The sequence below is a fragment of the Cherax quadricarinatus genome, chromosome 75 (genome assembly GCF_038502225.1).
Source record: "Cherax quadricarinatus isolate ZL_2023a chromosome 75, ASM3850222v1, whole genome shotgun sequence".
Classification (NCBI taxonomy): Eukaryota; Metazoa; Arthropoda; class Malacostraca; order Decapoda; family Parastacidae; genus Cherax; species Cherax quadricarinatus.
In genome coordinates, this window is record NC_091366.1 from 5,752,222 (window position 1) to 5,778,556 (window position 26,335).

The following is a 26,335-nucleotide window of genomic DNA, read 5'->3' on the forward strand; positions in this document are numbered from 1 at the left end:
TAACGACAAACTCGCTTACGAACCTACTCTTAGGAACGAAACTGGGTCGTTAAGCGAGGAGAACCTGTAGTAAGAGCAAGGGGCCTGTAATGAGAGGTGTCATGGCTTGAAGTATCTGGCTTATGAAAAGCGAGGCCAGTGGTGGTTGTCCATTGTAGAGGGAAAAACCCTCGATACCAAACGCGATTGAAAAGGAGTAAGAGGACGAGTGCTGTGGGTTATAAATGTTGAAGCATATGGATATGTCATCAGGTCCAGCTGCTGTTGACTGATACAAGGAAAGCAAGTTTACTGAGCATGAAGAGCACATTATAAGGTTCCTCAATGTGAGTAGTACAATCCAGAGGCCGACTACCTCTTGGGTTTGAAGGAAAGAAATGAAGGGGATACATGGAGCTCTTGGATACACAAACAAGGTGATGCCCAACTGCTGTAGCAACCTCAACAGGGTCTGCATGTTAGCACTAGTAATCACAAGAATGAGAACAGGATCTGGAGAGCACTGGCCGGTCAACTTGGATATCTATTTCCAAACTGCATACCCAGTAGTATTGGGAGAGTTTAGATATATTCACTGTTTGGAGAGACATCTGAACTGTCATATCTGCATGCCTCTGGCAAGACAGTGATATGCAAATGATGGTTAAGTGTTTTGTTTTCAGGTCACCCTGCCTTGGTGGGAGATGGCATGCTACTGAGAATATTTTGCTACATCTATAACCCAACAGACAAATGCCCTCTCCATTTACAAGCTAGGAACTGGCCGGTGGTTCTGTTGTTGTAACTTTAGCGATCCCACACAACACATTTCAGTCACACACAGAGATTATAATCATAACTAAGCACTAAACCCATAAGGGTCATACAGCGCTGCACACACACTATGAGAACAGTCAATAGACCACCAGGGATTATACAGTGCATGAGAAATGGGAAGTAAATCTGTTCTAAGGAAAAAATGGGCAGCTTCAATTCCTCTTATCAAGAGCCCTTCATCACCAAGGAATATTCAGTTCTGAATGACAGACTTAAGCAAAGTTTTAACTTTTATTTTGAAACAATCCCAAAATAAGAACTACAATATTGTAAAATTCCCTAGGGAAACCAAGTGTAACTGAAGACAGCATTATTGACAATCAAATAGGAGCATTAAAATTAAGAGAAACAAAAAAGATAATGAAAATTTGTATAAAATATTCTTTGGATATACATATGGCAATAAAGCACTGTATACTTCACTCAATGCATTATACAGTATTCAATATTTGTGGAGAAATACTCCAAATATGAGAAACAATACAAATTTTGATGTAAACCAAAAAGAATAAGCAAAAAGGTATTAGTATAACTTTCTTACAAATAAACAGGTTACCTTATAAGTAGTTTAGACTTCATGACCAATAACTACTTGCCTGATTTTTCATAAGGGAAATTAATGAACTTCAAATTAGCTTGGTGAAACTTACTGCTTGATGAATAAAACAAGGGTAAAGTTTCTTAATTCAAATAATAATCACGAAACCGATTTGATGGTGTACTGTCAGTCACCATCACGATATGCAGTAGATAATGACCAAGGTCGATGAAATGGGTGGGATTTGTTTTTAGTCGTGTTTAACATACTTCCATATTGATTTTCAAGTTGTGTTGAACATACCTCCCTCTTCAATCCCACTTATGCTTCAGTGTCTTCTGTTCATGAAAACACGTGCAAAAATATAATTTTTGCATTCAGCAACAGCACTACGATTCACTCGTATAACCTGGGGTTAAGATATGGTATACCATTCCCGTGGAAGATAGGAAGAGCAAGAATCCTGGTTGGCTATCGAGGAAAATTCTTCAATTATTTAAAGAACATCAATATGATCATGTCAAGCATTACAGTACTATACTTGGGTCTTCCCCAAACTGTATACATTAATTTGTACGAGCAGATCTATGATTTAAAACAAACTACTGCCGTACGTAAACACCGGAATATTCAAGTTCCTTAAAGCTGCGAGTTAAATCAATTAAAACAGGAAAAACAAAAGGGAAGAAATAAGTACTAAAGCCCAGCAAATGCTGTATTTTGTTCATTTGTTTTTTCCCACAAAATACTGAATGTTTTGGCAAAATTGAGCAATCTTAACATTTGATAACCATGTTAAAATGTTCAACAATTTTGCATTTATACATACTTAGCTAAGAATTTCCCTGAAGATTTACAGAACACACACTGGACATCTTAATTTTAAGCTATAATCTATCAAAGACTTAAGATGTAACTAAAATACATGGATGTTAAGAGTTTGAGACTCTGAATTTACAGACTATCTTTCAGTTTAAAAAATTGAGCGTATGCATGCAAGTGTAACTGATACCCACAGTGATTATAATCTCTTCAACTATTGTGAAGTTTGTCTCAGACATCTTAATGTAACTCACTCCATTTGTCAACTCTGTGTTTGAAGAAATATACTAAGCCATTTGTACCAACTCCTCTACATTATAAAACCGACACCTTATGCCTTTCTTTTTGTTATGGTAGTTCAAAAATTTTCCTCTCCCTTTCATACTCTTCTCTTACAATGTTTTAGCTTGTGTTAATAATTTAGATTTCTAAACTAAATAAACCACTTTGTTTCACGTGTGTAAGACACTTGCACGGTCTCAGACCGGGCTGCGGGGGCACTGACCCCCAAAACCCTCTCCAGGTAAACCGTGTTGTCTAGTTCATTTCGCTTCCCTTGTCCTTACAATGAAAAAGTGTTTCCTAGACACTCTCGGTTGGATGCTTGTATTCTCCTGGGTTTACCTGTTGTCTCCTCCTGGGTTTACCTGTTCTCTTCCTGGATCCTTCCCTGGAAGTGTGCATGTGAGTGTAATGTACAACAAGGGTATACCTGCATTTTGTCATGTACTCATTCATGCTCCTTCAATTTATGGTACATAGTAAAACTGCATTAAGCATGTAATGGCACACATTAGATGACATGGAGTTGTAACAAATATTTAATATCTGCAGAATTATTTGTTTTAGCTTTTAATAGCATCACACCAAATATTTTCCCTTAGTAAAGCACGTCAAAATATAGTCATCCAATAGCTAGTTTATTTGCCAAGCAAAGAATCTCAGCATTTAAGACACAGCTAGTGCAGATATTTTTTTTAGCATTTATTTCACACAGCCTTATGTTCACTCACTAGTCTATTCAAGATCAAAAAATGTTGCGGCAATACAATTTTGCGAGACAGGTATTAAAAGAATCTGTATAAAATCTCTATTACATTAGTAAAGTGCTAACCATGACAGCATGAGGCAGGATAGCAAGAAAATTTTTAGTTAACTGAACAGACTCCTAAACAAGTACCCAACTGTCTTAAGAAACGTAAGAAGCCCTGCTTAAAGTTAAAGCTGGATACACACAACTGCACTGATACATATGTTCCACCTTCTCTATTAAAATAAATGCAATAAACTTATCTTCAGAATGTTCCATTAAGTCAAATTCACCGCTACTTAATTTTTCCGTCAAAACCCAGCAACAGGGGTAACTATGTAGAGTATATCATTTAACTGGCAAAAAATAGGCGATACCATAATGTTAATTTTCACAAACTAATGATCATCCATGAATGTGTAGAAATAGCAATGTTTATATTATCAGTATCCTCAAAAATACAAATGTGTTACAGCACTCCACTTACAATAATATCTCAATCATCTTTCTTGGATTCCTCAACTCCTGAAGCTTTCTTGAGTTCTTCTTGGAGCTTGGAGTGCTCTTCCAACATGCGGTCATATTCACGACCTACAGCCTGGGCCTGTTTCAGAGCCGCATCTCGCTCTGCCTCAAGGCGGAGTTTTTCTACGAGGTAAGAATTTCAATTAAACCCATGGTTATTGAAGCATCAAAAAGATTTATTTATTATATATAGAGTGAGTTTACCAAAAAAAAAGTGTACGGTAGGGTTATAATTGAAAGAATTAAGAGGTAAGACAGAATGTAGGATTGCAGATGAGCAAGGAGGTTTCAGAGTGGGTAGGGGATGTGTAGATCAAGTGTTTACATTGAAGCATATATGTGAACAGTATTTAGATAAAGGTAGGGAAGTTTTTATTGCATTTATGGATTTAGAAAAGGCATATGATAGAGTAGTTAGGGGAGCAATGTGGCAGATGTTGCATGTATACAGAATAGGTAACAAGTTACTAAATGCTGTAAAGAGTTTTTATGAGGATAGTGAGGCTCAGGTTAGGGTGTGTAGAAGAGAGGGAGACTACTTCCTGGTAAAAGTAGGTCTTAGACAGGGATGTGTAATGTCACCATGGTTGCTTAATATATTTATAGATGGGGTTGTAAAAGAAGTAAATGCTAGGGTGTTCGGGAGAGGGGTGGGATTAAATTATGGGGAATCAAATACAAAATGAGAATCGACACAGTTGCTTTTTGCTGATGATACTGTGCTTATGGGAGATTCTAAAGAAAAATTGCAAAGGTTAGTGGATGAGTTTGGGAGTGTGTGTAAAGGTAGAAAGTTGAAAGTGAACACAGAAAAGAGTAAGGTGATGAGGGTATCAAGTGATTTAGATAAAGAAAAATTGGATATCAAATTGGGGAGGAGGAGTATGGAAGAAGTGAATGTTTTCAGATACAGTGGAACCTCTACTTGCAAGCGTGTCCACGTGAGAGTTTTTCCAAATACGAGCAGTCGATGGGCCGATTTTTTGCTTCCATACGTGAGCAAAATTTCCATAAGCGAGCAGACCTCAAGGCAGGTTCCTTGACACTGGTGAGGGGCTCTTGATCTCTTGAATTGTACCTCATTTGTTTGTTGGACTATCTTATTGAAACTTGGGCAATGTATGATGGAAAGATGCTTCTTAACGTACACCAAAAATGAAAGAAATCTAAGCATAAATAATGGAGTTCACTTCTCAGCAATTAGCCACCCCTTAGCGGTAATTTCGAATGGTTTTTATGGTTGTATTCTCGCTTTTTTGGTCTCGGTTGATAGAATGGAAAATATATTACAGAAATAGACGTGATTTTGATTGCTTTCATGACAAAAAGTGCCTTGAAATTGAGCTCAACCTAGGAGAAATGGTCCATTGCTTGGCTGTTTCAGAGTAAACAAATGACGTCACTGTCCATTCCAATATGCAGTCGTGAATGGGTTGACATTTATACAATTATTGCAATAAGGAATAACAGTAAATCTTATATTTTTTGTGTGAATAAAAATTACAAGTTATTTATATAATAATAATAATAATAATAATAATAATAATAATGTATAATAATAATACATATAATAATAGAATAATAATATAATACAATAATAATAATAATAATAGAATATGCATAATAATAATATATAATAATAATGTACTACATATAATAATTATAATAACAGACTGCTTCAAAAGGCCGTCACTAGATGGCAGTGTTTACCACAACAAAGAGGGAGCAGTTGTGGTCGCCTCCACCTGTTACATAGTGACATTTTATTCATTCTAGAGTATATATCATGTTTCTACGTTATTTATGTTGTTTGTTATGTCACATTAGATGAACAGATGAACTGTGATAGATAAATAAGCCGTATAGATGACATTAGCAAAATTATTCATGAAGTATTTTGCCCGGTCTCCAGACAAACTCTCGTCCACCGCCGACACCGCCCGTACCACTACACGAATGACATATTTTATTCATTCTGGAGTATATATCATGTTTTTATGTTATTCATATCGTTTGTTATGTCATATTAGATGAACTGTAATAGATAAATAAGCCGTATAGATATTAGCAAAATTATTCATGAAGTATTTTGCCCGGTCCCCAGACAAACTCTCGTCCACTGCCGACACTGCCCATACCACTACATTAATGACATTTTATTCATTTTAGAGTATATATCAGGTTTCTGTTATTTATATTGTTCATTATGTCATATTAGATGAAGTGAGATAGATAAATAAGCCGTAGAGTTGATATTAGCGAAATTATTGAAGTACAGAATTCCACTGGAACGGATTAATTGCATTTCAATTTATTTAAATGAGGGAAATTGACTCTGCAAACGAGCAAATCCAGTTGCGAGCAAGGTCATGGAATGGATTAAACTCGCAAATAGAGGTTCCACTGTACTTGTGAGTTGACGTGTCAGTGGATGGATTTATGAAGGATGAGATTAATCATAGAATTGATGAGGGGAAAAAAGGTGAGTGGTGCATTGAGGTATATGTGGAGACAAAAAAAGTTATCTATGGAGGCAAAGAAGGGAATGTATGAAAATATAGTAGTATCAACACTCTTATATGAGTGTTGTGAATGCAGCAGCGATGAGACGGTTGGAGGCAGTGGAGATGTCCTGTCTAAGGGCAATGTGTGGTGTAAATATTATGCAAAAAATTCAGAGTGTGGAAATTAGGAGAAGGTGTGGAGTTAATAAAAGTATTAGTCAGAGGGCTGAAGAGGGGTTTTTAAGGTGGTTTGGTCATTTAGAGAGAATGGATCAAAGTAGAATGACATGGAGAGCATTTAAATCTGTAGGGAAAGGAAGGCGGGGTAGGGGTCGTCCTCAAAAAGGTTGGAAGGAAGGGTTAAGGGAGGTTTTGTGGGCGAGGGGCTTGGACTTCCAGCAGGCGTGCACGAGCGTGTTCGATAGGGGCGAATTAAGACGAATGGTATTTGGGACATGATGATCTGTTGGAGTGTGAGCAGGGTAATATTTAGTGAAGGGATTCAGGGAAACCAGTTATTTTTATATAGCCAGACTAGAGTCCTGGAAATGGGAAGCACAATGCCTGCACTCTAAAGGAGGGGTTCGGGATATTAGCAGTTTGGAGGGATATGTTGTGCATCTTTATACATATATGCTTCTAAACTGTTGTGTTCTGAGCACCTCTGCAAAAACAGTGATTATGTGTGAGTAAGGCAAAAGTGTTGAATGATGATGAAAGTATTTTCTTTTTGGGGATTTTCTTTTTTGGGTCACCCTGCCTCGGTGGGAGACTGCCGATTTGTTAAAAAAAAAAAAAATAATAATATAGCAGTGAAACATATCAACTAACAAAGGTGTTACAGATATCAGCATTACAAGTAAATGAAGAGGCAAAACTTGAAGAATACAGTACTGTACTTGGAAACAAACATATTCTATCTGCAGTTAGTAAATACTCTATTACCCTCATGGACAAGCAATAAATCCATAAGGAATCATTCAGGAACTCAAGATCTCCCACTGAATAACAACCAAGTTACAGAAATCAGGAGTAATAATAGTCAAATCAAAATCATTGTAGTACTTGCCTTCCATTAACTCCTTAATTTCATTCGAGACATTTGCTTCCTTCTGCTGATCTTCTTCCTTCTCTGCCTTGTCCTGCTTCAGGAGCTGAGCTGCAGTTTCAGAAGCAGACTTTGCCTGTTTAAGTGCTGCTTGTCCCTCAGCCATTGCTACAGCAAGACGCGAGATGAGGGTTGTCAGGCGTTGAAGGACCCTAGAATGACAAAAAAAATCAGAAAGAAAAAAGCACATTACTGTGACTGGAACAATACAGATATAACCCACACATAGGAGAGAGAAACTTAAGACGATGTTTTGGTCCAACTTGGACCATTTACAAGTGTGACTTGTAAATGGTAAGTAGAAAACTTTGTTTCATCTTTTTTTGGGTCACCCTGCCTCGGTGGGAGACGGCCGATGTGTTAAAAAAATCAAAGGCAAAACTGCCAAATGAATACCACCAGCATGGAAGAATAAAAATGGATATTATATTTCAAAGGCATAATAACAAGCAAGGTTACTTACACCCAAAGAAAGAGAGAAAATCCAGAGATGTAAAAGTTGCGCTGAGCTCGGAACAGCCTCATGTGTGCCTGCATTTCAGCGTCCAAATGAATGCCATGTTCAACCCGACCCTGCTCAGACAATTCATTGCTGTATTTGCGCATCTCACGAATAGCATCTGAAAGAAGAGTAGGTAGTTGCCTTTTTTTTTACGCTTGTTTCTTAAAAGTATGTAATAAACAAGAAACCAATGAACATTTATACAAGCAATAATATTAATTTAGGTGCAGATGTGTCCTGGAGATGGGAAGTACAGTGGACCCCCAGTTAACGATATTTTTTCACTCCAGAAGTATGTTCAGGTGCCAGTACTGACCGAATTTGTTCCCATAAGAAATATTGTGAAGTAGATTAGTCCATTTCAGACCCCCAAACATACACGTACAAACACACTTACATAAATACACTTACATAATTGGTCGCATTCGGAGGTAATCGTTATGCGGGGGTCCACTGTACAGTGCTTGCACTCTGAAGGAAGGGTGTTAATGTTGTAGTTTAAAAACTGGAGTGTAAAGCACCCTTCTGGCAAGACAGTGATGGAATGAATGATGGTGAAAGTTTTTCTTTTTTGGGCCACCCTGCCTTGGTGGGAATCGGCCAGTGTGTTAATAAAAAAAAAATAATGTATCCTGCTTTACAGCACTTCACCTTACAGCATTCCACTAGTACAATGAATTTTAATTATACCCATTTTCATTTATTCAGATTTCTTACAATAAATATATTCACCACTCACTATAAGTACAAAAATATTTTAAGGTAAGTAATGTATGTACTGTATATGCATTTTCTAGGCCTAACTGTATTGCTCAGTTAGTATATTATGATATTGTAAACATGTTACCAGGCTTTTATGCTAGTAGAAATAAATACATTATTATTATATGCATTTGAAAGTGAAAAAGAGGCCATGTTTCACTTTGCAGCAATTTTCACTATACAGTGGACCCCCGGTTTACGATATTATTTCATTCCAGAAATATGTTCAGGTGCCAGTACTGACTGAATTTGTTCCCATAAGGAATATTGTGAATTAGATTAGTCCATTTCAGACCCCCAAACATACACATACAAACGCACTTACATAAATACACTTACATAATTGGTCGCATTGGGAGCTGATCATAAACCGGGGATCCACTGTACAGTAGTAGCCCAGAACCTAACTTGCTGTATAAGTGGGGCCCTCCTGTATTGTAGTTATAAATAAAGAGTTTCATCAAAATGTATTGTTAATTTTAAGCCTTTTATGAAACTAAACCATATACAGGAGGGCCTCGCTTTTGCGGCTGTTAGGCTCCTGTCCCCCAGTGATAAGTGAAAATCGCTGAAGAGTGAAAAAGTGTTTTTCAAAATTGAATGCATCTAAAACGTCTGACGTATTTACACCATAATATACATCTGTTGCCCAAAAACAGAAAAAGCACCAAACATAATGAGCAACGGCTCAATTGAAAACCAGAGAAAACATGGAACACCAAAAAGAGGGTACTGAATAAGCAGAGTCCTCCTGTACAGGTGCAATGTAATTGCAGATATCACTACACTTATTCAGCTCGACGGCCATCTCCAGCCAAGACAGGGCAACCCAGAGGAAATTTTTTTTAAATATAATACGATTACTATACATGTAGGTATTAGGATAGTAGACAGCAACAAACAAGGAGGTACCACTCTCCTGCCAAGTGAGTGTGAAACAGAAACCTGTAACTGTTTTACATGATTGTAGGACTGATGGTGTTCTTTTTTTTGTCTCAAACACGCTGGATAAGAGGTATATCTTTCTACTTCTTACACTTAGGTTACAGTACACAGGCATGAACATGCATATATACACACACACACATCTAGGTTTCTCTTCTTTTTTCTTAATAGTTCTTGTTCTTCTTTATTTTCTCTAGTCTCCATGGGGAAGTGGAAAAGAATCTTTGCTCCGTAAGCCATGCGTGTCATATGAGGTGACTAAAATGCTGGGAGCAATGGGCTGTAACCCCTTCTGTAGAAAATACTAAATAAAAGTGAAGAAAAACTTGTAAAACTCGGATGCTTGAATGTCCTTCGATGTAGTGCGAATGATAGAGAGATGATTGCTAATGTTATGAATGAAGAGAAGTTGGATGTCCTAGCTCTTAGCAAAACAAAGCTGAAGGGGGTAGGCAAGTTTCAGTGGGAAGAAATAAATGGGATTAAGTCAGGAGTATCTGAGAGAGAGCTAAGAGGTAGCAACAATGTTGAAGGATCAGTTATGGAAGGAGAAGAGGGAATATAAATACATAAATTCAAGGATTATGTGGATTAAAATAAGGGATGGATGCAAAAAGTGGGTCATAATAAGTGTGTATGCACCTGGAGAAGAGAGGTGTATAGGAGAGAGAGAGAGAGAGATTTTGAGAGATGTTAACCCTTTCACTGTCGCAACCCCAAATCCTGAAGTGTCTCTTGATGTCGAGAGAGAAAAAAAAAAGAAAAAAAAAAATTCTAATGAAATGAGAGAGAATCTTTTCCCAATGGTAATGACACCACAAGTATGAAATTTGATCGAAAACTCATGAAACTACGCTCTTGCGAAGTTAGCGATCTTGGCGATATACTATATGCATCGGCGATTTCACTGACTTTGAGCCCAATTTTCGGCCAATTCCATTGTTCCAGTTGACCAAACTCATAGCTATTTCTTTAGAGCTCCTTTTTTTCTATCAATTGAATACAAGAAACTGCCCATTTACCAATTTCAACTACCCAATAAAGTGGTCAGGGACTGACAACCTCAAATTCTACGACTTCAAGGGTGATGGACTGATTACATCATCTTCACATCTCTACTGTTCCTGCCTACTTTCTGTATTCGACTGAAGAAGCCTACTGTGTAGGCGAAACGTTTCGGAATAAAGTTGACTAACTGTTGCCTATGTGTCTTACCTACCAGATAAAAGACTGTTGGGTAGACTTCAAGATGTACATGTTTATAGAGGGGCCACAAATATATCAGATCACTTTTAGTTGTAGCTACAGTGAGAGTAAAAGGTAGACAAGATACAAGGAAAATGGAAGCAGCAGGTAAGAGAGGTGAAGGTTTATAAGCAAGAGGAGGAGGTAGTTAGGGTAAGATATAAACAACTACTGGAGGATAGATGGGCTAGCGAGAGTATAAGCAATGGGGTTGAAGATGTAGTGTTAGTGTTCAGCAGAAGTTTGGGGTTACAGGAAAGTGGGTGCGGGAAGGAAAATGCGTGATTGGTGGAATGATGTAAATATAGTAGTAAGAGAAAAAGCTAGCATGTAAGAGGTTTTTACAAAGCAGAAGTGATGCAAGGAGGGAGGAGTATATGGCAAGGAAGAGAGAGGTTAAAAGAGTGGTGAAGCAATGTAAAAAGAGCAAATGAGAGTTGGAGAGATGTTATCAACAAATTTTGTTGAAAATAAGAAAAGTTTTGGAGTGAGATTAATAAGTTGAGGAAGCCTAGGGAACAAATGGATTTGACTCTTAAAAAGGAGAGGAGAGTTACTAAATGGAGAGTTAGAGGTATCGGGAAGATGGAGGGAACATTTCGAGGAATTGTTAAATGTTGATGAAGATAGGGAAGCTGTGATTTTGTGTATAGGGCAAGGAGGAATAACATCTTGTAGAGTGAGGAAGAGTGAGTTGTGAGTGTGGGGGAAGTTCTTGAGGCAGTGGGTAGAATGAAAGGGAGTAAGGCAGCTGGGATTGATGGGATAGATAGAAATGTTAAAAGCAGGTGGGGATATAGTTTTGGAGTGGTTGGTGCTATTATTTAATAAATGTATGGAAGAGGGCAAGGTACATAGGGACTGGCAGAGAGTATGCATAGTTCCTTTGTATAAAGGCAAAGGAGACAAAAGGAGTGCAAAAATTATAGGGGAAGAAGTCTGTTGAGTATACCTGGTAAAGTGTATGGTAGAGTTATTATTGAAAGAATTAAGAGTAAGATGGAGAGTAGGATAGCAAATGAACAAGGAAGCTTTAGGAAAGGTATGGGGTGTGTAGACAAAGAGTTTACAGTGAAACACAGGTGAACAGTATTTAGATAAGGCTAAAGAGGTTTTTGTGGCATTTATGGATTTGGAAAAGGTGTATGACAGGGTGGATAGGGGGGCAATGTAGCAAATGTTGCAGGTGTATGGTATAGAAGGTAGGTTACTGAAAGCAGTGACGAGTTTTTACAAGGATAGTGAGGCTCAGGTTAGAGTATGTAGGTAAGAGGGAGATTATTTCCCAGTAAAAGTAGGCCTTAGACAAGGATGTGTGATGTCACCGTGGTTGTTCAATATATTTACATGTATAGATGGGGTTGTATGTATTCAGATACTATTTAGGAGTGGACGTGTCAGAAGATGGGTCTATGAAAGATGAGGTGAATCATAGAATTGATGATGAGAAAAAGGTGAATGGTGCACCGAGGAGTCTGTGGAGACAAAGAACTTTGTCCATGGAAGCAAAGAGGGGAATGTATGAGAGTATAGTTATACCAACGCTCTTATGTGTGTGTGAAGCATGGGTGGTGAATGCTGCAACAAGGAGAAAGCTGGAGGCAGTGGAGATATGTCTGAGGGCAATGTGTGGTGTGAATATAATGCAGAGAATTCGTAGTTTGGAAATTAGGAGGAAGTGTGGGATTGCCAAAACTAAACTATTATCCAGAGAGCTGACGAGGGTTGTTGAGGTGGTTCAGACACAGAGAGAGGGTGGAACGAAATAGAATGTTAGTGTATAAATCTGTAGTGGGGGGAAGGTAGGGTAGAAGTCGGCCTTGGAAAGGTTGGATTGAGGGGGTAAAGGAAGTTTTGTAGAAGAGGGGCTTGGACTTCAAGCAAGCATGTGCGAGCCTGTTAGATAGGACCAAATGGAGAAACAGATTTTAGGACTTGATGTGCTGTTCGAGTGAGAGCAAGGCAACATTTATGAGGGGATTCTGGGAAACAAGGAGGCCAGACTTGAGTCCTGGAGATGGGAAGTACAGTGCCTGCACTCTGAAGGGTGTTAATGTTGCAGTTTTATAACTGTAGTGTAAGCACACCTCTGGCAAGACAGTGATGGAGTGAATGATGGTGAAAGTTTTTCTTTTTCAGGCCCCCCTGCTTTGGTGGGAAACTGCCAAAATTTAAAAAAAAAAAAAATTATTAACTACAGAACATAACTAAGTTTGTGGTGTCTAGAATTCAAAATATATGAGAGCATCCAAATTTAATACATAAAAAGAGGTTTTTACAAAGCAGAAGTGTTATAAGAAGAGCAGGGTATATGGAGAGTAAAAGAAAGGTAAAGAGTGGTGAGAGTGCAAAAGGAGAGCAGATGATAGAGTGGGAGAGGCACTGTCAAGAAATTTTAATGAAAATAAAAAAAAATTTTGGAGTGAGTTAAACAAGTTAAGAAAGCCTAGAGAACGAATGGGTTTGTCAGTTAAAACAGAGTAGGGGAGTTAGTAGATGGGGAGAATATTTTGAGGAACTTTTAAATGTTGACGAAGAAAGGGAAGTGGTAATTTCATGCACTGGCCAGGGAGGTATACCATCTTTTAAGAGTGAAGAAGAACAGGATGTAAGTGTGGGGGAGGTGCGCGAGGCATTACGTAGAATGAAAGGGGGTAAAGCAGCTGGAACTGACGGGATCATGACAGCAATGTTAACCCTTTGAGGGTCGACAGGCCCTCTCCGAAAATCGTTCTCAGGGTCGGCCAAATTTAAAAAAAAAAAAAAAAATATTTTCTCTTATGAAAAGATAGAGAATCTTTTCCCGATCATAAAGACACCAAAAGTTTGGAAGTTGATAGAAAACTTACGGAATTATGCTCTCGCAAAGTTAGCGGTCTTGGCGAAGTTTACGCATCGGCGATTTTGCCCACTTTGAGCCCCATTTTCGGCCAATTTCACTGTACTAGTCGACAAAAAACATGAATATTCCGCTAGAACTCCATTTTTTCTATCGAATGGGTGCAAGAAACCACTCATTTATGAAATACAACTATCCAGTACAGTGGTCAGAATTTAGCAATTTTGCCAATTTCACACAAATTTCAAAAGATGCCAATTTCCGAATAGGGTCCAGAATAAACAAGAAAGACATTCCTGGCACTAAAATGACATTTCCTCTAGTCATTAGTCACGTCTCAAGGCCCCTCTTATATTCTTTTGCTTTCCAGTTTGAATTTTTATTTTCACAAAAAATATAAGATTTACTCTCATGCAGACTACTGCATTAGTGTAAAAAATGGTATAAATATTATTGGTGCACTTGTGAAAGAATATTAGACTCACCAGTTGACGTGTATTGCACGCTTGGCACGATTTGTTTACTTTTGAAGTTTGGTAAAAATCGAACATTTCTGCTACTTTGAGCTCAATTTCAAGGCACCTTTCTTTGTAAAACCAGTCAAAATCATCTCAATTTCTGTAATATGTCTTCCATTCTATAAAATGAGACCAAGAAAACTAGAATACAACAATAAATACCATACGAAAATACACTGCAAAGTCGCTGATTTATTAAAAAAAAAATGGTCAAAGTTTTTTTTTCTCATTATGCACTGTGTGCTGCAGGATTTTTTTTAGACTGTGCACACTGACCACATAGACCCATTCTTTCATATGAAGGCCTACCAGCTTTCTCCCACTAGATTTGAGGCCGCTAGAATTTATGAGTACTAGTACGTCAAAAACCCCTACGCGTAAGACGTACTAGTACGACGAAAACCCTCAAAGGGTTAAAAGCAGGGGGAGATATAGTGTTGGAGTGGTTGGTATTTTTGCTTAATAAATGTATGAAAGAGGGAAAGGTACCTAGGAATTAGCAGAGAGCATGTATAGTCCCTTTATATAAAGGGAAGGGGGACAAGAGAGATTGTAAAAATTATAGTGGAATAAGTTTACTGAGTATACCAGGAAAAGTGTACAGTAGGGTTATAATTGAAAGAATTAGAGGCAAGACAGAATGTAGGATTGCGGATGAACAAGGAGGTTTCAGAGTGGGTAGGGGATGTGTAGATCAAGTGTTTACATTGAAGCATATATGTGAACAGTATTTAGATAAAGGTAGGGAAGTTTTTACTGCATTTATGGATTTAGAAAAGGCATATGATAGAGTGGATAGGGGAGCAATGTGGCAGATGTTGCAAGTACATGGAATAGGTGGTAAGTTACTAAATGCTGTAAAGAGCTTATGAGGATAGCGAGGCTCAGGTTAGGGTGTGTAGAAGAGGGAGACTACTTCCCGGTAAAAGTAGGTCTTAGACAGGGATGTGTAATGTCACCATGGTTGTTTAATATATTTATAGATAAGGTTGTAAAAGAAGTAAATGCTAGGGTGTTCGAGAGAGGGGTGGGATTAAATTATGGGGAATCAAATACAAAATGGGAACTGACACAGTTGCTTTTTGCTGATGATACTGTGCTTATGGGAGATTCTAAAGAAAAATTGCAGAGGTTAGTGGATGAGTTTGGGAGTGTGTGTAAAGGTAGAAAGTTGAAAGTGAACATAGAAAAGAGTAAGGTGATGAGGGTATCAAATGATTTAAAGAAAAATTGGATATCAAATTGGGGAGGAGGAGTATGGAAGAAGTGAATGCTTTCAGATACTTGAGAGTTGACGTGTCAGTGGATGGATTTATGAAGGATGAGGTTAATCATAGAAATGATGAGGGAAAAAAGGCGAGTGGTGCGTTGAGGTGTATGTGAAGACAAAAAACGTTATCTATGGAGGCAAAGAAGGGAATGTATGAAAGTATAGTAGTACCAACACTCTTATATGGCTGTGAAGCTTGGGTTGCGAATGCAGCAGTGAGGAGGCGGTTGGAGGCAGTGGAGATGTCCTGTCTAAGGGCAATGTGTGGTGTAAATATTATGCAAAAAATTCGGAGTGTGGAAATTAGGAGAAGGTGTGAAGTTAATAAAAGTATTAGTCAGAGGGCTGAAGAGGGGTTATTGAGTTGGTTTGGTCAGTTAGAGAGAATGGATCAAAGTAGAACGACATGGAGAGCATTTAAATCTGAAGGGGAAGGAAGGCGGGGTAGGGGTCTTCCTCGAAAAGGTTGGAAGGAAGGGGTAAGGGAGGTTTTGTGGGCGATGGGCTTGGACTTTCAGCAGGCATGCACGAGCGTGTTCGATAGGAGTGAATGAAGACGAATAGTATTTGGGACCTGACAATCTGTCGAGTGTGAGCAGGGTAATATTTAGTGAAGGGATTCAGGGAAACCGGTTATTTTTATATAGCCGGACTGGAGTCCTGGAAATGGGAAGTACAATGCCTGCACTCCGAAGGAGGGGTTTCGGGATATTAGCAGTTTGGAGGGATATGTTGTGTGTCTTTATAAATATACGCTTCTAAACTGTTGTGGTCTGAGCACCTCTGCAAAAACAGTGATTATGTGCAAGTGAGGTGAAAGTGTTGAATGATGAAAGTATTTTCTCTTTGGGGATTTTCTTTCTTTTTGGGTCACCCTGCCTCGGTGGGAGATGGCCAACTTGTTAAAAAAAAAAAAAAAATATATAGTGGATAGAGTAAGGCCTCATATGTTGAAGATTTTCAAAAGTGACTTAAGAAGAAGACACTGAGGAGTTCAGAAGACATGTGGTTACCATCACCTACTGTATACTTGTAGTGACAGAAGCACAAGTATGCTCATGGTGTCTCTTGTGGGGAATCTCTTATAAAATTTTTAATTAACCCTTTGAGGGTGTCGGCCGTACTAGTACGGCTTACAACCCAGGGTTTTTGACGTACTAGTACGCCTAGATTCCAGTGCCTTCAAATCTAATGAGAGAAAGCTGGTAGGTCTACATATGAAAGAATGGGTCTATGTGGTCAGTGTGCGCAGTATAAAAAAAAATCCTGCAGCACACAGTCCGTAATGAGGAAAAAAAAACTTTGACCGTGTTTTTGGAATAAAACAGCAACTTTGCACTGCATTTTCGTATGGTATTTATTGTTGTATTCTAGTTTTCTTGGTCTCATTTTATAGAATGGAAGACATATTACAGAAATTGAGGTGATTTTGACTGGTTTTACAATGAAAAGTACCTTGAAATTGAGCACAAAGTAACAGAAATGTTCGATTTTTATCAAAGTTCAAAAGTAAACAAATCATGCCAAGTGTCCAATACACGTCAACTGGTGAGTCTAATATTCTTTCACAAGTGCGCTGATATTATTTATACTATTTCTACACTAATGCAGTACTCTGCATAACAGTAAATCTTCTATTTTTTGTAAGAATAAAAATTCAAAGTGGAAAGCCAAAGAAATATAAGAGAGGCCTGGGGAAGTGACTAACGAACAGATAACTTGTTATTTTAGTGCCAGGAATGTCTTTTTTGTTTATTCTGGACCCTATTCGGAAATTGGCATCTTTTGAAATTTGTGAGAAATTGGCAAAATTGCTAAATTCTGACCACTTTATTGGATGGTTGAAATTGGTAAATGGGTGGTTTCTTGTACTCATTCGATAGAAAAAATGGAGTTCTAGCGAAATTGTTATGATTTTTGTCGACTAGTACAATGGAATTGGTCGAAAATAGGGCTCAAAGTGGGCAAAATCGCCGATACATAAACATCGTCAAGACCGCTAACTTCGCGAGAGCATAATTCCGTAAGTTTTCCATCAAATTTCATACTTTTGGTGTCATTATGATCGGGAAAAGATTCTTTATCTTTTGATAAGAAAAAATAATTTTTTTTTTGTTTTGAAATTTGGCCGACCCTGAGAACAAGTTTTGGAGAGGGCCTGTCGACCCTCAAAGGGTTAAGTAGTTATAGCACACACTACCTCCTAGTACAGTATTTTAATTTGTGAAAACAATCCAGGATGCTTTTAGTATCAAATTCTTCTCAATTTACAATGGTGATGTTTGGTTTTTTCAATGGGCATTTGATGTTTCAGATACCTTATCTAGTAAATGATCTAGACCCCAAATAGAGTTATTCCACAATGCGCTCTCTAGGAAGCCTTCAAGAACATCTGGGATACAGAACTAAGGAGTGGTCTGAGGTACCATGCAACTGGCTGGAGTGTAAAAATATTTAATTTTTCTATATTGTGCTTCAGTATAAAAGCTTAACAGGTACATTATTTAAATATAACTTAAAACATATAAGTACATTTTAGAATTTTTCTAAACAGCAAGTGTACTATCCATAGTCGTGTACAGGGTGACACAAGTAAACAAGATAGATTTTGTCAAATATGAGAAGGATGTGTATACCTGGAGGGGGTTTTGGGGGTCAATGTCCCCATGGCCCGGTCTGTGACCAGGCCTCATGGTGGATCAGGGCCTGATCAACCAGGCTGTTACTGTTGGCCACACGTAAACCAATATACAAACCACAGCGTATCTAATGAGGTACTGACTTTAGGTGCCTGCCCAGAGTCTTCTTAAAGACAGCCAGGGGTCTACAGGTATCCCCCTTAAGTTGAAGCAAGGAGCTAGTAATTTCTTCTGTATAAATTACTAATGTAAAAAGAAAAACTTTTTATTTTTCCTTTTAGATGAACTTGCCTCAGTGGGAGACTTCGTCTGCATTAAAAAAAAAATGAAAAGAATGAGGTAAAAAGAAATGAAAAATACTGGGCACATTAGTTGGTGTATGCAAAGGAATCTTGTTGATGAAACTGCACCCTTTGCGCCAATTTTTAATAAATGACATTTGAATTGTCTTACCTAAAAAGAAGAGGCTGAGTAGTAGAAGAAACACTTTGAAGTAAATGTGCGACATATTTCCAATGCTTCGAAGGAAGCGGGATTTGAAGATTGAGTGCCATCTGAAAATCATAAATGAAATTAGTTTGAACTCTGATAGCAACAAGAAAACCAGTACAAGGGGAAAGGGGCTTGAAACAAGCAATATATAATAGATAAAACTTATGCTAAACTAGGATTACTATTAGTAAAAGTATTTACTGGGCAAATACGAGGTATTGCCAGTAGCAGAGCAAATCCTTCAAACTGTGTGCAGGTTGGAATGTGCATTGCCTGAACACTGAAGGAACGGTGAGGATGCTGCACTGCAGTCATCCAAATTGTAATGTCTGCACACGTCTGGAAAGATTTTTTTTTTTAAGAAGAGGAGGAGGACAAAAATACACACACAGTATACTGAACATCCATGTATATATCACACCAACTGCGTTTAATTAAGGGGGTGAAATTACTATATGTACTCAATATGCATGCAAAAATTAAATTTCAAATTAAGAAAAGTTAAATATATTTTGATTTTTTTACATGTATAAGCAGTGCTTCAAACTTTCTTTTTTCAAACACTCTTGGACAGAGTTCACTAACCCGTAAACGGTCCAAACGTATATATACGTTTTTTCAACATTTGAATGTAAAAAAAGTAGATCTTTTTTTTTTATATTTGAAAATACGTATGTAAAAAAAGCGTAGATCTACTTTTGTAGCACTACACATGTGAACGTAGATCTGCCTGGACCGTTTACAGGTTAACTACTGTACATGCAATGCCTGAGTTTTTCCATAATATGTGTGAGGGGGGTAGGAAAGCAATGGTTCTGATGTTTATATGTAAACATCAGAATCATATGTAAACTAAAAACATAGTAATTCACATTGCAAAAAACAGAAAAGTAGTGAAAAGTACAAGAAAATATTTTGCTTTTCTTTTTAGGTCACCCTGCCTCGGTGGGAGACTATGCCAGTGCGTTAAAAAATGAAAAGGTAAAAAGAAAGATTGGACGAGACATACTGTGGAACCTTGGTTTCCGTATGCCCTAGTCTGTATGTAAAGCTAGAGTTATTCTCTATTAAATGTATTTTTGGTTAATATTTCCCATAAGAAATAATCTAAATCCAATTAATCCATTCCAGACACCCAAACATATTAACAAAAAATACATTTTATAGAGAATAACTATAGTTTTACACAGACTAGGGCATACAAAAACCGAGGTTCTACTGTACTGGGCAATTTAGTTGGTGTATGCAAAGAAATCTTGATAAATTCTGCACCTTTTGCATCAATATGTGTTACTGAGAGTTTTAAACAAACTAGCACAGCCCATTACCAGTACATTAAAAAAAAGTGACCAGGTGGTTCTTCAATACATGGTGATTTGCCTTTTTTTTTTTTTAAGTAAATGCACACCTCGTTTTCCTTCTGGCTTACTGTTTTCCATAATGATTCCTTTATAGTACTGAAATTTTCCTGCAAAGAACATTTGCTTGTACCAGTGTTCTTGGTTCAAGCAAACTCCATATGCTACACCTCATTTTTCTAGATAAAACATGATGCAAGGAGGGAAGAGTATATGGAGAAAAAGAGAGAGGTTAAGAGAGTGGTGAAGCAATGTAAAAAGAGAGCAAATGAGAGAGTGGGTGAGATGTTATCAACAAATTTTGTTGAAAATAAGAAAAAGTTTTGGAGTGAGATTAACAAGTTAAGAAAGCCTAGAGAACAAATGGATTTGTCAGTTAAAAATAGGAGAGGAGAGTTATTAAATGGAGAGTTAGAGGTATTGGGAAGATGGAGGGAATATTTTGAGGAATTGTTAAATGTTGATGAAGATAGGGAAGCTGTGATTTCGTGTATAGGGCAAGGAGGAATAACATCTTGTAGGAGTGAGGAAGAGCCAGTTGTGAGTGTGGGGGAAGTTCATGAGGCAGTAGGTAAAATGAAAGGGGGTAAGGCAGCCGGGATTGATGGGATAAAGATAGAAATGTTAAAAGCAGGTGGGGATATAGTTTTGGAGTGGTTGGTGCAATTATTTAATAAATGTATGGAAGAGGGTAAGGTACCTAGGGATTGGCAGAGAGCATGCATAGTTCCTTTGTATAAAGGCAAAGGGGATAAAAGAGAGTGCAAAAATTATAGGGGGATAAGTCTGTTGAGTGTACCTGGTAAAGTGTATGGTAGAGTTATAATTGAAAGAATTAAGAGTAAGACGGAGAATAGGATAGCAGATGAACAAGGAGGCTTTAGGAAAGGTAGGGGGTGTGTGGACCAGGTGTTTACAGTGAAACATATAAGTGAACAGTATTTAGATAAGGCTAAAGAGGTCTTTGTGGCATTTATGGATTTGGAAAAGGCGTATGACAGGGTGGATAGGGGGGCAATGTGGCAGATGTTGCAAGTGTATGGTGTAGGAGGTAGGTTACTGAAAGCAGTGAAGAGTTTTTACGAGGATAGTGAGGCTCAAGTTAGAGTATGTAGGAAAGAGGGAAATTTTTTCCCAGTAAAAGTAGGCCTTAGACAAGGATGTGTGATGTCACCGTGGTTGTTTAATATATTTATAGATGGGGTTGTAAGAGAAGTAAATGCGAGGGTCTTGGCAAGAGGCGTGGAGTTAAAAGATAAAGAATCACACACAAAGTGGGAGTTGTCACAGCTGCTCTTTGCTGATGACACTGTGCTCTTGGGAGATTCTGAAGAGAAGCTGCAGAGATTGGTGGATGAATTTGGTAGGGTGTGCAAAAGAAGAAAATTAAAGGTGAATACAGGAAAGAGTAAGGTTATGAGGATAACAAAAAGATTAGGTGATGAAAGATTGAATATCAGATTGGAGGGAGAGAGTATGGAGGAGGTGAACGTATTCAGATATTTGGGAGTGGACGTGTCAGCGGATGGGTCTATGAAAGATGAGGTGAATCATAGAATTGATGAGGGAAAAAGAGTGAGTGGTGCACTTAGGAGTCTGTGGAGACAAAGAACTTTGTCCTTGGAGGCAAAGAGGGGAATGTATGAGAGTATAGTTTTACCAACGCTCTTATATGGGTGTGAAGTGTGGGTGATGAATGTTGCAGCGAGGAGAAGGCTGGAGGCAGTGGAGATGTCATGTCTGAGGGCAATGTGTGGTGTGAATATAATGCAGAGAATTCGTAGTTTGGAAGTTAGGAGGAGGTGCGGGATTACCAAAACTGTTGTCCAGAGGGCTGAGGAAGGGTTGTTGAGGTGGTTCGGACATGTAGAGAGAATGGAGCGAAACAGAATGACTTCAAGAGTGTATCAGTCTGTAGTGGAAGGAAGGCGGGGTAGGGGTCGGCCTAGGAAGGGTTGGAGGGAGGGGGTAAAGGAGGTTTTGTGTGCGAGGGGCTTGGACTTCCAGCAGGCATGCGTGAGCGTGTTTGATAGGAGTGAATGGAGACAAATGGTTTTTAATACTTGACGTGCTGTTGGAGTGTGAGCAAAGTAACATTTATGAAGGGATTCAGGGAAACCGGCAGGCCGGACTTGAGTCCTGGAGATGGGAAGTACAGTGCCTGCACTCTGAAGGAGGGGTGTTAATGTTGCAGTTTAAAAACTGTAGTGTAAAGCACCCTTCTGGCAAGACAGTGATGGAGCGAATGATGGTGAAAGTTTTTCTTTTTCGGGCCACCCTGCCTTGGTGGGAATCGGCCAGTGTGATAATAATAATAAAACATGTATATTCTCACTTAATTGAAACTGCTGCTATAATTGCATTTTATGGGAAAAAGTAAGCCAAATGTTATTTCAAATCATAAACCTTAACTATTTTTACAATGATATAGAAAAAAAAAGTTTTACTACAGTGGACCCCCGGTTTACGATATTATTCCATTCCAGAAGTATGTTCAGGTGCCATTACTGAACAAATTTGTTCCCATAAGGAATATTGTGAATTAGATTAGTCCATTTCAGACCCCCAAACATACACGTACAAACGCACTTACATAAATACACTTACATAATTGGTCGCATTGGGAGCTGATCGCAAACTGGGGGTCCACTGTATATCATTTTAAAAGCAAAAAACCAGAATGCCTGAATGTGAGTATAATCAATATTTAGAATACAGAATCCCTATAACCAGTATACCAATTAGAAGTCATAATTATGAAATTATATCATAGATACTTTTTTCATTTTCCTGAGAGTCAGTAAAAACAAAAGTCATACTGTACCTAGATGGTGAGATCACTGGTATGAGGAGCAAAATTGTCACAGCCAGTTCCACATACATCACACCCGCAATCAATGTCCACTGGATACTCATCTTGCTGGTTTGTGCTAGAGAATAAATATAGAACAAAATTAACAGAATAATTCTAAATTAATCTCATGGGCATGACATGTACACGTAGTCTCCCGGAACCATCATTAATTAAGAGCTTAAGCTTGGACCACTGCCAACACCTCACATTGGCAGATGTCATACAGATATTTCCTGGCAACTCAATAATTGACAACTTTCAGGCATTCAGAGGAATTTTTAGCCACGGTTTTCCCCCCTTGTTCATCCTCAAATCATCACTGGCCATGAGGGAAGTGCCAGACCCTCCCATTGCACTTACTGGGTCTGATGAGTTTTAAGCATCACTGACGATGAGGGATTGTAGTTACTGATGATTACATTGTTGTACAATGAACAAGTATAGCATACAAGAGTGAATACTGTAAAATGGTGTTAACATCTAGCAGGATTTCAAGTGTACTGGCATTTTTGAATTATCCTAGGTACTTTACAAACATTACAATGATACACAAATAATCCACACATAGGAGAGAGGAGCCTATGATGACGGTTAGGTCCAACTTGGACTATTTACAAGTCATGCTAATACAAATGAGGGAGCCAGTATATATAAGAGAGGGACAGGGATGAGAGGAAGATAAGAAAATAGTAATAGTAGAGGTGGTATTAGAAAGCAGGGAGAGTAGTTTTTGTGGCATGAGAAATAGAGAGGGGAGTGAAAGGAGGCAATAGTAGTGGTAGAAGCAGTAGTAGTAATGGAGTGGTAGTTGCAGTAGTAGTAGAAGTGGGACAAGTCTAAGGACAAAGAAAAGGGGGGGCACTGCAGAAGAACTAAGAGCCAAAAAAGTATGCCATGTATTTTGGGTAAAGTATGGCCCAAGGCTGACTCCAGCTTCACTGCTCTCTAGGTCTATAAAGAGACCTTGGAATCATCATTAACAAGGGATTGTCACTGAAATATAATACAAATTAAACATCATATGGTAGAGTATTGACAGACTCCTGTATGTGACTGAACAATTTTAAGAAAGCCTTAAAAAAAAAAAAAAAAAAAAAAAAAAGTTCAACTGAAAGTGGAATATAAAAGAGGTGATAGTGTACTCACTTTAAAAATGTTTGAAGATGAGCTACAAAATGATTTGCAAGGAAGAACAAATCAAATTAAAATCTTATGTAATCCCTACGAGAAAACTGATAAATTAAGACAGTGACAACTGGACAGTCATTTTTTCTGCTGAACTAATATTTTCATCAGAAATTAAAATATTCTTACAGTATTCTTTTTATTCATCACATATTCTAACTAAACTGTTCATAGTCTTTTGTTTAAAGATAACTATACACTATTGTACTTAATGCTGAAATTGTTCCTTCACTTCAAGTGTGTTTAAGAGGCAGAGTCGTCCACTCAGAATATAAGATAAGATTTCAATGCTATCATGTCATCAGATACTTCCCATCCAGATAATCCTAGAACATCATGTATACAGAATATTACTTACTTTAGTAAGGTTAATTTTAACTTTACTAGTTAAGTCACCCTCACCAAAAAAAAAAAAAAAATTCGGTCAGGTAATCTTACCTGGAAACAAGAGATCGTTATATATAATATATTTTTTTTTTTTTTTTTTTAGGTTACTTCTATAATTGTTTTGTTTGTTGTTACACAGTATGCGTATAAGTAAATATTCTTGCCGAGATACATTGTTTGCAAAATATTTAAATTTTTTTTGTGGCAACTTCAGGGCATTTTTTTTAAAATATAAATCGAGAAACTAGATTCAACATGACTTTTAGTTTTGCATTGTCAAAATATCTAAATCATTCCTTCCCTTTTTAACAATTCTGTATCCAGGGTTTCAGATACAGGAAAAGAATTTTGACTGACTGTTAGTCAGTTTATTTAGGCACAGGTGCACAAATACAATTATCATACATCGTAACACATGTAAATTACCTAGAATAACCCAAAAAAAAGTCAGCGACATTTCCTTTGGGGTCTTTGGAAAGTACGAAGTTCTTTTAATTGTGGCAAGTAAACCTAAATAGGTTTTAGGATATTTTTTATTAAACCAAAATAGGTTTTAGGTTATTTTTTTTTAACATGTTGGCATTTCCCACGAGGCAGCGACCCAAAAATAAGGAAAAGAAATTCACATTCACTCAAACTGCTGTCTTGCCAGAAGTCTGCTGACATAAGTAAGTTTAGTTAGGTACAGGTACACCTAAGTACAATTATCATATACAGTTTAACATGTGTAAATTACGTAGGATAACCCAAAAAACGCAGCGACATGTTTCCATTGGGGTCCTTAAGCAGTGAATAACGAAAGAGGTTAAGAACCCCAAATCCAGCTGATATATGCAACTCCATGAAAAATTTAGCTTCCCTTCATAGCTGACAGACATTTAGCTGCGAAAATAAGTATATAATAACAGCTGTCACTTAAAATAAGAGTTGTCATAACTGAGTGTCCTCACCAGCCTACTATCACTCAATATTAACTTCAAAATACCCCATAACTCCTCATTACTGACAAATCTGGAAAAATTATACATATTATCATGATAAATCATCAACATAAAAGCCTACAATATAATCAACACAAAAAAAAAAAACTACGTGAGGGACGTGTATGCAGACACACACACACGTCACTATTTCCCTCTATATTTGACTATTAAAGTGTCAGTCACCAGGTTAAATACACCAAAAAGAGCACCAAGAACACTCACCAGTCACCTGATGTGTTACACACACACAAATGTAATGGTAACGCCAACAGAGAGGAATATAACAGAGGTAGTGAGGTCCAGCCTGACACACTTGACACTGATGGTGGTGACGACCATGTTAACAAATATTTAAGGGGTACCTAAGTACATTTGTTTTTTTAATATTGTGCTTAATTTTCAACTGTGATCTACCTTGTTTATAATTATTATTGCATATTAGTACCCCATGTCTTGTTCATAATTACTATTGCACCTAGGTACCCCCTGTCTTGTTCATAATTACTATTGCACCTAGGTACCCCCTGTCTTGTTCATAATTACTGTTGCACCTAGGTACCCCCTGTCTTGTTCATAATTACTATTGCACCTAGGTACCCCCTGACTTGTTCATAATTACTATTGCACCTAAGTACCCTCTAACTTGTTCATAATTACTATTGCACCTAGGTACCCCCTGACTTGTTCATAATTACTATTGCACCTAGGTACCCCCTGACTTGTTCATAATTACTGTTGCACCTAGGTACCCCCTGTCTTGTTCATAATTACTATTGCACCTAGGTACCCCCTGACTTGTTCATAATTACTATTGCACCTAGGTACCCCCTGACTTGTTCATAATTACTATTGCACCTAGGTACCCACTGTCTTGTTCATAATTACTATTGCACCTAGGTACCCCCTGACTTGTTCATAATTACTATTGCACCTAGGTATCCCCTGACTTGTTCATAATTACTATTGCACCTAGGTACCCACTGTCTTGTTCATAATTACTGTTGCACCTAAGT

General features: G+C 37.8%; 2 protein-coding genes across 4 annotated transcripts in view; both read right to left on the reverse strand.

Moving 5' to 3' along the window:
* LOC128691850 (uncharacterized) overlaps window positions 1-26,335 on the reverse strand; it is a 406,268-nt gene that overhangs the window by 233,856 nt on the left and 146,077 nt on the right. The gene's annotated exons all lie outside the window — the stretch shown is intronic.
* Window positions 1,034-25,661, reverse strand: LOC128691894 (B-cell receptor-associated protein 31). 2 transcript variants are annotated; one of them, XM_053780867.2, is made up of 7 exons: window positions 25,545-25,661; window positions 22,738-22,843; window positions 18,517-18,617; window positions 7,807-7,963; window positions 7,305-7,495; window positions 3,694-3,854; window positions 1,643-1,692 (listed from the first exon to the last, which is right to left on the reverse strand). In XM_053780867.2, the coding sequence occupies exons 2-6, from the start codon at window positions 22,827-22,829 to the stop codon at window positions 3,703-3,705; spliced, it is 693 nt and encodes a 230-aa protein (XP_053636842.1). In that variant the 5' UTR covers window positions 22,830-22,843; window positions 25,545-25,661; the 3' UTR covers window positions 1,643-1,692; window positions 3,694-3,702. The 2 variants fall into 2 exon arrangements, with proteins under 2 accessions (XP_053636841.1, XP_053636842.1); XM_053780866.2 differs by having other exon boundaries at window positions 1,034-3,854.

Excerpts from the sequence above, each read along its gene's own strand:
- LOC128691894 (XM_053780866.2), bottom strand. The coding sequence starts at position 22,829 with ATGAGTATCCAGTGGACATTGATTGCGGGTGTGATGTATGTGGAACTG. Across the intron at positions 7,964-18,516 it reads ACTCAGCCTCTTCTTTTTAG|ATGCTATTCGTGAGATGCGC; the intron begins GTAAGACAATTC and ends CTCTTCTTTCAG. Across the intron at positions 3,855-7,304 it reads AATTAAGGAGTTAATGGAAG|AAAAACTCCGCCTTGAGGCA; the intron begins GCAAGTACTACA and ends CTTACCTCGTAG.